We start from the raw sequence: 14,036 nt of genomic DNA, 5'->3' as shown, positions 1-14,036 counted from the left end.
CGTCTGAAGTAGAAAATGGATACGAGGATGACTGGCTAGTTGATGAGAATGTTGATGAGATCAGCGATGAGCTCGCGTAGAAAGATGTGTGGTTCGTTGAGATGGGAAAATGATGAGACTGTAGGTGAGGTGTTTGCACCCGGTGTATGTACTTGTGGAAGGACATATTAGTAAAATTGTTATAAAAAAGGTAGTCTGTTCAGCTAGCTAAGGCCTCGTTAGTCCTTTGCTCGCATCGCTCGCACAAGTTTCGACTTTTGATAGTTGCCGTTCGTAGAGGTGCGACAGCTGTTTGACGGAAAAACAGACCTTGAACATATAGTGGAGCAATACACGACTGTTGAGAGATGACCAACGTGCATACCTGCGTTCACGCCTTTCGAAAAGCTTAGCTCTTCTAAATGTGAGCACTAGAATTGTCATTTCGAAAATTGTTTAGGTGATTGAAGTTATATTATCAAAAGTATGATCTCGATATATTTCTTTTTGGCCATAATAATATGTTAGATGCCTGGATCAGGCTGACATCGGTATCTGAGCTCAAGAAGATTCCCCAAACCTTCATTTCACAACGGTCTGAATTTTTAGACCTATACGAGTGACTGATTACATTCGGTACCTTTTATGGCTCGTTTCATCTAGTTCCAATTGTGCATATATTCTTTTTAAACGACCTGCATTATATCCTTCCAGAAAATTGAAGCTAAAGTTGGTACCTGGTAATATCCAATTTGAGAGACAGGTTCTCCAAAATATCACAATAGCACGACAACTAATGCCAGAATGGGCTCATTTAACGATTTTTTCATTTCATTATTTGAAAGTTTATTTGAATTGAAGGGGTTATATTTTTAGGAGTGATTAATTTTTTGGGAAAGAAAGTTTTTGACTTTCTACTACTCCATCTGATAGTTTATGTTTCAAATAGTACATTTGCAAAAAATCTGAATTTTCACTCATTATCTTCTCCCTCAAATTAATAGTTGATTGTGGTCAAGATATCAGTCAACTCGGCGACAAGGGAGTGCTGGCAGATAAGCGAAATACGTGTGCGAAAGCCGTAGAGAGCAAGTTGTGTGTTGTTGTTTACTAGTGTATCGACTGCGTGAATATGTACCAAACCAGTCAGCAAATGAAACAAAATCCGACGATGGCAGCGATTCATAATCTCCAACTATAGGCCCGGTTGCCACCGCTCGAAGCTCGTTGCCTGGTGTGATGTCAGGATGTACCGCGGGCGATCTCACATTTTCAATTACCCTTGCTCAGTTGGTAATTGACATAAAAACCGGAAAATTTTGTGGGACGCTTGGGAGATGATTCACTTTTATAATATATAATTTTCAAGAAAAAACTAAATTAGCCTGAATGAGCCCATTTGAACGGTTTGTCTTTCGTTTTTTTGAACCTGCATACTCATCTTCTCATCTTCTTTTAATCATAAGCGAGTGTGCAGCTTCCATCCAAGGAGTAGTATCAGTTGATGATTTGTTTTGGGTTTTCGTCAGTTAAAGTATCAGGCCTCTTTGCCTTCATTTAGTACTGACCAACATTGATGTTTTTACTGATATCTCATATCATGCAATGTTTATGCTCAATTCTTTATAGTTCCATAATGAAAAAGTTATAGTATCTTATAAATTCTTTATTGTTTCGGTTACAGACTTCATTTCCATTTCCAGTTCCACTATAATATAATTCTCGAAAAACAATTACATTTCTGAATGACACAATGTCAGGTAAACGGGTATATTTGTAATATCATTGTTATGTCGAAACCACAATTGGCAGTACAGATCGCTTGGCACATTTCTCAAAAACAAATGCTCATGATGATTTCACCGAATCGTATTGTAATGGTCAGCACATGACAACCGGTCAAATAATACGCGTTACCGCGAATCAAATCCGTTACGAAACATTCAAATATTTGTTCTACTCGCCGGCCAGAGCAAATTAACCCACTCTGGAAATTTAAACAAGAATTTTTACTACGAAGCAAATATTAACGAAAAACAAAACAAATATAAAAAGTGCCTCCTTGGCGCCATGTAACCATACTCCATGCGAATTATTCTATTCTGTTGTCCATCGATTTCTCCACATAAGAAAATGGAACACTGCCTTCACATACGCGTTTCGCTAATGAAGTTATTTTCAGTAGAAGATGAAGAAGATGTGCGCATTTCTCATGATCTGTATAGAGTTGTGTGGATTCAGGTACTCATATTAGTATAAGATAACTGAAATAATTATTTATTCATTTGGTGTGACTTACTTAAAAAAAATAAATTTATTTTTGATATCCGGACCTAATCTGTAACAAGTCTGAAGATGGTTGAAAATTCAACACAATGTGCACAGAAGTGCACAAAGAAGAATTATGAGCTGTCAACGAATCTTTTTTGGTGTTTCTTGAGAAAAAATCTTCCACCTAGGCTATTATAGTTTGAACATTTTCTACTGTTTTCTTTAGGCTTATACCTAACCTTCCACAACCAGAGAAATAAATTGAAGCCTAATCGATAGAGAATCTGCTGAATCAAATATTAATAACTGACTTGTAGCAAGTCTGAGTATGATCGAAATTTCAACACAATCTTGTTGCGAAAGGGTTCATTATCTGAGAAATTTCATTCTTTTCACTTGTGTCAAAAGGAATTAGAGCTATGACACTTTGAGGTGAATTTGAGGTTTTGAAAACGAAAAAGAATTGTTTTCCGAAACGGTGACTACTTAACAAAGCTAAGTATCATCATTAAATTTTTCATTTGATTTCTTCAATTTGTAGGCAAAATTTATGAATACAAGTTGCTGACTGATTGGACTTTTCAGTGTTTTATACTACGCAGAAATTTTTCGGGTAATCTTTTCAGTTTGCCTTTGTTACACTTCAGCAGCAGCACTTCATTAATTCAGCTTTAGTTTTCTTTACAGATTGTAGGTTATAAACCCAAAAAAACAGTAGAACGAATCGAATCCTCCACAAAAAAATATTTCAAAGAATTCATAGTTTGAACGTTGTATGCTTGAAATCCTGAAGATGTCCTAGCAATAGTTTCATTCCGCAGAAATTTATCATCCAGTTGTCTAATTATTTCAACTCACCATCAAACACAAAAATATTTTCGGAAAACACCCGCCACTGAAAACAACCTCATTACATCTTTAAAATCAGTATTCAAACTGTGCTAATAAGGAGTATCTTTTGTCTAATTCACATGGGTTACCACACATCTGCAAGAGACAGTGTGTGCATTGCGGAATCGAATATCGAATTGCCAGCCTGTCAATCAATCAGGCCTTGGAGTGTGATAAACATTCGTTTGACGACTTGACCGCACCAAGGAATAATTTGGGAGCAATCGTGTTAATAATTATGTTCCAGCGGCATTAAGAGCGTAAAAAGTTGTCAGTCGAGAAGGAAACGACTTGTCAAACGTTGACAGTAATGTCGTTTATTAATGTACCCAGTGACTGGTTTTTATTCTCGCCTTTTATAGCGTGATTATCAGAGTATCAGTTTAATCATGAATTAGATATATATTATTTGCTCGGGTTGTTTATGATGACATTTTTATTATTATATAATCTCAGTTGCCTATAAAATTGGGCAGATACACAGTTTGTTCAATAAAAACCATAACCTTATAGATTGTATGAGTACGTTTTTGTATCCTTCTTCTTCTCTCCATTCACAACACTCTTCAGCAAGAGTTGGATGCCTTTGGTAACTATTTTTGCATTATGTATCATCTTCTGAGTCGAATAATCATGAACATTCAGGAATTTATCATGTTACATTTGGTTCTACGCTAGTCCTACAGTGCTAATTGGTACTTTTTAATACTCTCTATCGAAGACTAATTTTAAACACTAGGAGTTATTCATTTCAATAAAATGCTGAGTGAGTAGTGGACACTTTCACTATTGCAATATATAAAAATTATTGGAATTATATACTATCAAATCACCGTCGAAATATTATAATCTACATCATTGCAGTTTCACCCAAACACCAACAAAATAACTACAATCCATACATTTCGATGACGGACTTCTGACCTCTGATCGATTTTTCAAGTAATAGTACAACCGGCAAATAAGTGGCCGATGCTTCAAAAGAACTTCGATGACAATAGTTTTTATTATCACTGCGGGATCGCTACGATCGTTACTATGTTCGTAGTTAACCGGCTATAACATAGCATAATTTATTTGAAGGATAATATCGCCGCAAAACGGCCACATTTAAAGAAAAAGAAAGTGCTATCTCTTCAAGGCAATGCAAAGCGTCACATATAAATGAAAACCATGGCAAAATTGCATGAATTGGGCTTCCTCATCCACCGTATTCTCCAGTTCTGGCCCCCATCGAAGTAGTTCTGATATGTGGTATGTTGTTAGCTCTCTCAGCTATTTTTATCTCCTCAATCGTCACAAAACGCCGTCCTTTCATTGGTCTCTGACATTAGAAAAAAGTCACAGGTAGACAAATCTGGTGAAAACGGTGTCTGAGGCATGATCACGATGTTGTTTTTGACAAAAAATTTCGAACAAACAATACCGGACATTTTTTTCGTATTGCTTTTCGCGAGCAGCGTATTACTTCAAGATGATACTTACTCCTTGTTGAACTTACGACAATGTGGCAAAAACACCTGGTGCACTACGCCACAATCATCGAAGAAAACAGTGAGCAAAAACTTGATAGTTGATCGAATTTGGTGTGCTTGTTTGGTCTTAGCTCTCCTGAGCCCTTCCACTGGGACGATTGGACTTTCGTTTTTATGAATTTCATTAGTTCACACTTCCATTATATAAAAGGATTTGAAATCCCTGAAAGAACAAAAAAAGAAGAATTAAAAATGAATAACTGACAAAAAACATTATATCAAGCAAAAAACCTGAAATGAAATAATAGTGAAATAAAATACAAGTAAAAATAGAACAAAACATAAAAATAATAAAGTTAAGAGATTTCAAGTCAAGTTACTTCACGACGTTTCGATTGTTAGTATCCACAATCGTCTTTGGGTGATGACTGGACTAATTCCTCTGAGAGATGACTATTTATGGGCCATGAGTATCTTCGCTTACCTCCGCTTTCCTTTTTTCCGCTTCACTGGTATAGTGGGAGATGACTGTTTGGCGGGAGTTGGCCATTTTTTCCCCTCAATTATGGGTTTCCATATGTTGCGTATCTCTACGCTAGCTTGGCTGACTACATTGTTGGACAACATGTATGCGGCTTCTTTGAATTTCCTCCTGAACCAATGTTCCTCTCTGTGTATGATCTCAGCTTGGGACCACTCGATGTTATGTTGATGGGTTCAAACATGCTCTGCTATTCCTGATTTGCGGGTTTCCCCTCGCTGTGTGTATTTCTTGAGATCGGCATTGCCAACATTCAATGGCCTTTTAGATTCACTGATATAGAATTTTCCGCACTCACAGGGTTTTGGTTTTAATGTGGTTACCATATACCCATGATTCGTCAGTATTTGTGAGCCATTTGAGCGAATGGTTGTTGACGTCTTCAAAAAATTTCTGGCGATGCTCATTCGACGGTTTTTTTTGTTGAAAATTCAGCAATTTTTTAACGAAATTAGCTGCCACACGGCTCATGCCCAAAATTTCCGAAAAAATTGCATGGCATGAGCCAAAGGATATGCCGACATCCTCTGAAACTCCCCTAATAGTGATCCACAAAATTTTATGCATTTTTTGTCGATAGCACGAAATCGCTGAACACGCAAATACGTCTAACTTTTAGGACAAGCGCACACTACAGACTTTTTATCGGCCGATAGTTTAGTTGGATGCTTATTAGTATAAAATCGTAATGTGCGTCCGCACATCTAAGCGATTCCAGTCGGCCGACTGAATAATCAGAAACAAGTTGAATAGGCTTTCCAATTCTGATTCAATTACAAAGTTGGGCAACTATCGGCCGAGTTCTAATCAGACTGTGTGTTTATGAGAGTGCACAGACTCACCAACTGAACAGTCGGTGCCTGCAGACTCCCCACTCTACATTCCATTGTTGATATCTGATATCAAATTGTTGGTTATTACAATATGTTAAAACAACGATAAAAATAAAATAAATACAACAATAAAAATTAATTGGCGCTCCGGGGCGACTTCATTGATTCCAGTGGCGCATTTGCTTTTTCAGCTGCAGGAAAACCCGGAAAAACCTGCAGCACCACATCATCTGAAGATCTTGATCTAACAATGTCCTCTCTGTCATATAACAAAATGTAAGGTGTCTCCAGAGGCTCCAATAAATTCAATGCATCACCAGAACACTTCGTGACACGACTATCGTCAAACTTATACCAGGCCGTTTCTTCTTTGACCAAGGCGTAATAATGACCACATTCAACGCCAGAACCACAGTGAACAATGACTGCATGAATATTATAACAGTGGTCTGCTAGGTTGAAATGTTCATCTATTTCGAACCTTCCAAAGAGTTTCTTGCTTCCGTTAGAGGTTGAGTCTTGTTTGAAAATCATCAGTGTAATTATTAGATTGACTGGTGCCTCAGATATACTTGTTTCCTTATAACAGTCAGTTAGTTTGGCGCATGTTTGACAATACAGTCGATCATCGCCTGTTAAAAATTCCATTTTCAGATGATTTAACAATAAGCTTTGCACGGACTGGTAATTAGTCGTATTAGGAAAAGCTAGATGAAGTTCCAGAAATTCACATAAGTTTTCAGTTCTTCTTGAACATTTACCACAAAGTAAACAAGTGAGGATTTTTCCAGCAAAAGATTTACAAACACAAGACGAGATGGGTTGTACGGAATCATTCAGTCCAGAGCGGCTGGGAGTTATGATTTTGCTATTGTTTTGCTCACGAAGAGTATTCAACAAGAACCCCAAGAATTCGGAACAATCCTCTTGTTGTCCTAACGAGTATTTAGTGGACTTCAAAGACTTCAGGAAATCGGTTGGAGGGAAAGATGATACCTTCTTACGAAACTGCAGCTGCATGAACAGTTGTTTGAGTTTGATGAATAAGCAGGAAAAATTCTCGTTCTCGTTCATTATTAAAACTTCGTTCTTGAAATTCTTCGTCATGAACAACACTTGTAAAATGCTATTCATGTAAGTGTTTCCTAAATTATCCAATCCAATTTTCTTCTCTAGATTTTTAGGACAACTCTCTACTGATTCGTAAGGAAGAACACGTTTCACAGAATCTCCATAAAAACCATATCAAATATTATCTAGTACCTACTTTATCTTTGAATATATTTACGTTTTCATTACATATTTTTTTTCGTAATTATGTCGAATACTGCCGAACGTTGAGTAGAAAATTTAATTGAGGAAGTTGAAAAGCGACCTGCATTATATAATGAAGCATTTAAAGAATATTCCGATTTGAATTGAAGGGGTTATATTTTTTAGGAGTGATTGATTTTTGGGAAAGAAAGTTTTGGCTTTCTACTACTCCATCTTGTTACAAAAAAAAGGGATGAGGGAATCTCCCTAAGAAAGGAAGGAAGTAATCAATTCGAAAATAAGTAACTCTATACATGGATGTGTAGATCATGCATGTTTGTGTCTGAAAGTTACTTCTTTGCATGATCTACACCTTATTACTAGTTCACCTTAATATTAGTATAGAATCGTAATGTGAGTCCGCACATCTAAGCGATTCCAGTCGGCCGACTGAATAATCAGAAACAAGTTGAATAGGCTTTCCAATTCTGATTCAATTACAAAGTTGGACAACTATCGGCCGAGTTCTAATCAGACTGTGTGTTTGTGAGAGTGTACAGACTCACCAACTAAACAGTCGGTGCCTGCAGACTCCCCACTCTACATTCCATTGTTGATATCTGATATCAAATATTATCTAGTACCTACTTTATCTTTGAATATATTTGCGTTTTCATTACATATTTTTTTTCGTAATTATGTCGAATACTGCCGTACGTTGAGTAGAAAATTTAATTGCGGAAGTTGAAAAGCGACCTGCATTATACAGGGTGTCCCTGGACTTCCTCTTTTCCTCTCGGGAATGTATAGATGGGGTCAAAATATCACCAGTACTTCATATAACTTTTTTTCCTAAAATCCTTCGTTACCAAGTAACGGGCCCTCGAAGTTACAAAATGAAAAATGTTTTTCTTTGATAACTTTTCAAGTGAATATTCAAAATCATCCAAATTTTGGTAATTGACTAAACAAATGAATTCCTTCGATGAGCTTTCATGCAGGAGTCAGTTGTTTTGCTACAAAGTCAGGAACGGACTACTCCCGATGGTCCACACCCCAAAACTTTGAAATGACATATTTATCAATATTTTTCAACAAATTAAGGTTACTTGGACAATTTTATGAATAAAAGTACTCGTGTGGAAAGTCGATCGGAGCAACGAGTCTTGATAAAAATGTAGTTTCACTCGACGACATCAAACCCGCTCGTCATCCATTATTTGAAATGAATAATTATCAAAGCAGAAATAATAATGATAACGTTAATTCAACAACATTTATCCTGAGATGTCTACCATTATTCGAAAATATTAGTTTTTAAGGAAAATGGAAATGATAGGTAAAATGTTCATAACGAATTTTTATAATGCAAACACGTTTAACTAACGAAACTCAAGAATATTGACAATACAATGATAGTCATATGACAACGCACCACTCAACAAAACAAAATCGCATTCCAGTTTCTCATTTTTTTATCAAAACTTTCTAAAAGGTTTTTTTGTCAACATCTGTGAAAGAAATGGAACATAATTATTCCCTGGATATTCTTCACCTGATCATGTGCAGCCGTTTTTGTAGTTCATTCGTTTGCTTTTTATTAGTATAGTAAATATTTTTTCCGATGTGCGTTTTTTCAGCTAAATTTAGATTCGTGTTAAAGAATTTCTCCCATAAAATTATAATTATCAGTGAAACTCCTCAACAGTTTAGCTGTGAAGAAGAATTTGAAACATTCGAATGTTGAGTTTCATGAGATTCAGATAACTGATCAACACGAAACGTGATTATTCCACACGTATTATGTACATACAAAATATGGAATTAATTCGATATTTCATAGTAGAGTAGCTTGTTAGTTTAAAAACACCACGAATCTACAGAACTTGATATTTCTTTTGAAAAAATATCTGCTATCACAATTGTGACTTAAACTTCCATATAGGTACTGCACTTTTTGTTTACGACTTCATTTTAGCATACTTTGTATTATTCCTGTTATAAATGTTGTTGAATTAACGTTATCATTATTATTTCTGCTTTGATAATTATTCATTTCAAATAATGGTGGACGAGCGGGTTTGATGTCGTCGAGTAGAACTACATTTTTATCAAGACTCGTTGCTCCGATCGACTTTCCACACGAGTACTTTTATTCATAAAATTGTCCAAGTAACCTTATTTTGTTGAAAAATATTGAAAAATATCTGTCATTTCAAAGTTTTGGGGTGTGGACCATCGGGGGTAGTCCGTTCCTGACTTTGTAGCAAAACAACTGACTCCTGCATGAAAGCTCATCGACGGTATTCATTTGTTTAGTCAATTACCAAAATTTGGATGATTTTGAATAGTCACTTGAAAAGTTATCAAAGAAAAACATTTTTCATTTTGTAACTCCGAGGGCCCGTAACTTGGTTACGAAGACTTTTAGGAAAAAAAGTTATATGAAGTACTGGTGATATTTTGACCCCATCTGTACATTCCCGAGAGGAAAAGAGGAAGTCCAGGGACACCCTGTATAATGAAGCATTTAAAGAATATTCCGATTTGAATTGAAGGGGTTATATTTTTCAGGAGTGGTTGATTTTTGGGAAAGAAAGTTTTGGCTTTCTACTACTCCATCTTGTTACAAAAAAAAGGGAGGAGGGAATCTCCCTAAGAAAGGAAGGAAGTAATCAATTCGAAAATAAGTAACTCTAAACATGGATGTGTAGATCATGTATGTTTGTGTCTGAAAGTTACTTCTTTGCATGATCTACACATCCATGTATAGAGTTACTTATTTTCGAATTGATTACTTCCTTCCTTTCTTTGGAAGATTCCCTCATCCCTTTTTTATTTTTGTAACAAGATGGAGTAGTAGAAAGCCAAAAACTTTCTTTCCCAAAAATATTCCGATGTTAATATAATAGCTTTCCCCGATAACATTCTTCAATACTTCCAATACAATGCGTCAAAATATAATATATCTAAACAACTGTTCAGACTTTTCAGTTGGTGGTCTGCGCACCCGCACCGAACCGAACAGTTTTGTTTGAGTAGTGTGCCTCCACCCAACCCAACCAGACTAAACTATCGGCTGATAAAAAGTCTATAGTGTGCGCTTGCCCTTATTATTCTCACGAGTGTACGAACATAATGAAGGATGAAAAATCGCGAAATTTGAACGTTCACCTTATTCATTGAACAATTCACCATACATTGTATTTTTTTTTTCGAAAACTACTCTTTTCTCAAAGAATCCACAAAACTTTTTTATGAGTTTAGTAAAAAAATACATCATGAATAATAAATTCTTGAACTCTCATTACAAAGCAACGCTCCAGCTGTCGTAATAGTAAATCCACCTGAGAATATAAAAACTTACCAGACTAAGGCATTCTCTGTTTTTCTGGGAATTTCGGTTGGAACCGCTAATTAAAAACTACGTAATGAACATTTCAATCAAAATACATTTCTTCGTTCACCTAGGGGGCAATTCGAGACAATTCTCAGAATTTGTTGCTCTGCGGCAGTCTACGGCTCGGCTCGGCTTTGCGATGAAATAAAATAATGGAAAAGCTAATTAAAAAACAACAGTGGAAAGGGTTTGGAGTTCAAAACTTAAGATGAGATGGAAATGAAATGGTGTTTTTTAGATATTAATCTGAAGCAGTGACGAGTGTTTTTGAAATGTTATTTTCGTTGATCCTGAACTGTGTTTTTGGATTTACTTATTCAGTTCGTAAAAATAGCTCGAAAAATAACTCATTTCTAGTAGTTCCTCTCACGACGTTACTAATTGTATCTACGGAAATTATTCATTCAGTTTGGAAATCCTCTCAACAGTCCCAACACTTGATCTTTCTTTCAGAAGTCATTATGAAAAATCGAATAAATGTGTCAATTTTATTTTTAGCGGAAGGGCAGTTCACCAACACAAAAGATAGACGCTACCCTTTGATTTTCAAATAGGAAGGAGAATCAATCATCACATCGTTTTGGAAGGTTCTAGTTATCTTTTGTGCTCGTATGGTACGCTATTCTATAACAAACTCCATAGAATGGTGTCTATTTCGCTCTAAATATTGATGACTATTCAAAAAATAAGAAGAATTTTCAAATTTCGCGGACTACATACGTTCGATTAGCAATATTTTTATTTTTTCATGTTGGTTCACTCATCAGTTAATGGTTTATATTGTTATTCTTGCATATAGTTTGCGTCCCGAGGGCCTCTGGCCCGAGGGACAGCAATTGCCTGAGGTTATTAAGGCTCATTAATTCCCGTGGTACATAGATAATTTTATTTCTGACCGATTTCAATAAAATTTTGTTCATTTTTGAAACGGAAAAATGTACCAATTCATTACCTTCCCGGTATATTTGAATCAGGTACCGTTGATTATAGTAGAGTTTTCTTGTTGCTAGGTTGTTGCTATGTTACTTGTTTATAAACAGAACTTTGTTATCAAGCTGTGTTTGCGGTGAAAACGTGTTTTCTACCCCAAATATAATGGAGGATATTTTGAAAAAAGCTGAACAAGCAAGAGAATCATTAGTTCCATCGAAAAGTGAAGCCGTATACCAAAATGAATACAAGATATATCTGGACTGGCTGACACGGAAAAATGTTATTCCAAAAGATGTCACTGAAACTGTATTTCTGGCATATTTTCAAGAACTGGTAAGGAATTTTCTATGTTTTTCGGTAGATTTGGTAGTAATTGTGTTTATTCGTTTCAGTCAGAAACGTATAGTCCGAATTCTTTATGGACTAAATGGTCAATGCTAAAATCGATGGTGACTATACATGAGAAACGAGATATCACCAAGTTCAATGAACTACAGGCTTTTTTGAAACGGAAGAGTAAGAGTTATAAGCCGAAAAAGTCTGCTGTTTTATCTCCTAAAGATGTTATCAGATTCCTAAAGGACGCTCCTAATGATATTAATTTATTGCATAAGGTAATTTTTTTCTTATTTTCCTTTTTGTGTGTATTTATTTCCTTTTTTTTGTTATAGGTTGTTTTGATTATGGGTTATTTTGGAGGATGCAGAAGTCAGGAACTTTTGAATATGAAGATATCGGATATAGAGGACCGGGATTCCGTTATGGTAGTGAACGTACCGGAAAGTAAAACTGGTGTATCGAAGAAATTTACAGTTGTGAATGAAAAAGAGTTCTCCGCTTTGCCTTTATTAAGACTTTATATGTCTTTGCGTCCTAAAGGTATTGAACGATTTTTTTTTGAGCTTCCGACAAAATAAATGTACATCTCAGCCAATTGGAAAAAACATGTTTGGGAAAATCCCCAGCAAAATCGCAATGTATTTAGGATTGCCACACTCATCTTCCTATACGGAACATTGCCTTCGTCGCACTTCTGCTACTGCTCTAGCCAATGCAGGAGCAACTATGACTAACTTAAAAAGACACGGAGGTTGGAAAAGTTCCACGGTGGCGGAGGGGTATTTGGAGGATAGCATCGAATTGAGAAATAAAACGGCGCGTATGTTGTCTACTTTGTCATCAGAAGAGGCAGGTACCTCGACTGTAGTGAACAGAAGCTCCAGCCATACAAAAGAAGAAATTGTTTCCAGTGGCGGAAGTAATTTTCAGGGAACATTTCAAAATTGTACATTTATTATTTGTAATGACGTGAATAAATAAAATATGGTTCAGTTTTAATTTCTATTTATTTTTACTTGTGAAAGGTAGAGGGAATTATAAAATCTATAATGTCCCAAGGGAGTTATGACCCTCTTTATTGATAGCGTAACTTTGACGATATAAGCTTATAATATCCCGGTCAGAAATAAAGATATTATTGTCTTCGAAGGCAGTACAACGATTATAGCGTATTTTCGATAACATTTTTACAGTAGGATTTGTCTCTGGCCTCAAGTTGGGCCTCAGTTTCGACGATTACCACTTTATCGGCGCAAATTTTTTTGCCAGCGAGCATTCTCTTGAGGTCGGAGATCTGGAAAATGTGGTGGATTCGGAAGCAAATTGAAGCGGGCTACTACATTCGATTAGCGATTTTTCATTCTTTTTCATGTTGGTTCATTCGTTACGAACATTTGCTCATAGGTTCAGCTGTTTACCTTGTTTAGTTCTTTGGTGAGCGGCATAAAAGTTAGAAGTGTTTTGCATGTTTCGCGATTTTCTGCTATCGACAAAAAATGCATCAAATTTTGTATATGCCCCAGAACATCAACAACCGATAAAAATGTTGAGAATGTTGAAAAAACTTTTGAATTGAAGGGGTTTTTTTAGGAGTGATTAATTTTTGGGAAAGAAAGTTTTTGGCTTTCTACTACTCCATCTTGATACAAAAAAAGAAGGATGAGGGAATCTTCCAAAGAAAGGAAGGAAGTAACTCTATACCTGGATGTGTAGGTCATGCAAAGAAGTAACTTTCAGACACAAACTGAAAGAAAGTCCTCCTGAAGCTACTTTCATATAAACATTGAATTATACGAAAGAAAAAAATTCTTTCGAAACAAATACTTCTATATGAACACTGAATTATACAGAATATATTTTTCTCTACTCAGTTTGTATTTCAAACATTCGTTGTGAAATAAAAATCAGATATCATTCACATGAGTTCTACTTTAAATGAATAGTAACAAATTGCACTTACATAGAACACTGTCATCCTGACTGGTATACACCGATTAAATCAAATAGGTGAATGAATGTCATTACGATGTCATCGATGACATAAGCAGATCAAGTTTATTCCGTGACATTAAAAAATCGTAATTCATGAATGAAGTGTGTGTATTTTCTATAATGTTATC

At 35.8% G+C, this 14,036-nt stretch overlaps 1 protein-coding gene and 1 long non-coding RNA gene across 2 annotated transcripts in view; both read left to right on the top strand.

Annotated features, from left to right (window-relative positions):
* LOC141481028 (uncharacterized) overlaps window positions 1–14,036 on the top strand; it is a 338,121-nt gene that overhangs the window by 142,420 nt on the left and 181,665 nt on the right. The window lies entirely within an intron of this gene.
* LOC141481026 (uncharacterized) lies at window positions 11,449–12,915 on the top strand. The gene is made up of 3 exons (XM_074171939.1): window positions 11,449–11,910; window positions 11,970–12,191; window positions 12,249–12,915. The coding sequence occupies exons 1-3, from the start codon at window positions 11,740–11,742 to the stop codon at window positions 12,492–12,494; spliced, it is 639 nt and encodes a 212-aa protein (XP_074028040.1). The 5' UTR covers window positions 11,449–11,739; the 3' UTR covers window positions 12,495–12,915.

Source organism: Leptinotarsa decemlineata, unplaced genomic scaffold (assembly GCF_025532065.1).
Source record: "Leptinotarsa decemlineata unplaced genomic scaffold, Ldec_3_MD MMD2_tig00000035_RagTag_RagTag, whole genome shotgun sequence".
NCBI classification, from domain to species: domain Eukaryota; kingdom Metazoa; phylum Arthropoda; class Insecta; order Coleoptera; family Chrysomelidae; genus Leptinotarsa; species Leptinotarsa decemlineata.
The sequence above is the reverse complement of the archived record's forward strand: the minus strand, read 5'-3'. Positions and strand labels throughout refer to the sequence as shown.

Coding starts and splice junctions, on each gene's coding strand:
- LOC141481026 (XM_074171939.1), top strand. CDS start 11,740: ATGGAGGATATTTTGAAAAAAGCTGAACAAGCAAGAGAATCATTAGTT. Junction 11,911..11,969: donor TGGCATATTTTCAAGAACTG/GTAAGGAATTTT, acceptor TATTCGTTTCAG/TCAGAAACGTATAGTCCGAA. Junction 12,192..12,248: donor ATATTAATTTATTGCATAAG/GTAATTTTTTTC, acceptor TTTTTGTTATAG/GTTGTTTTGATTATGGGTTA.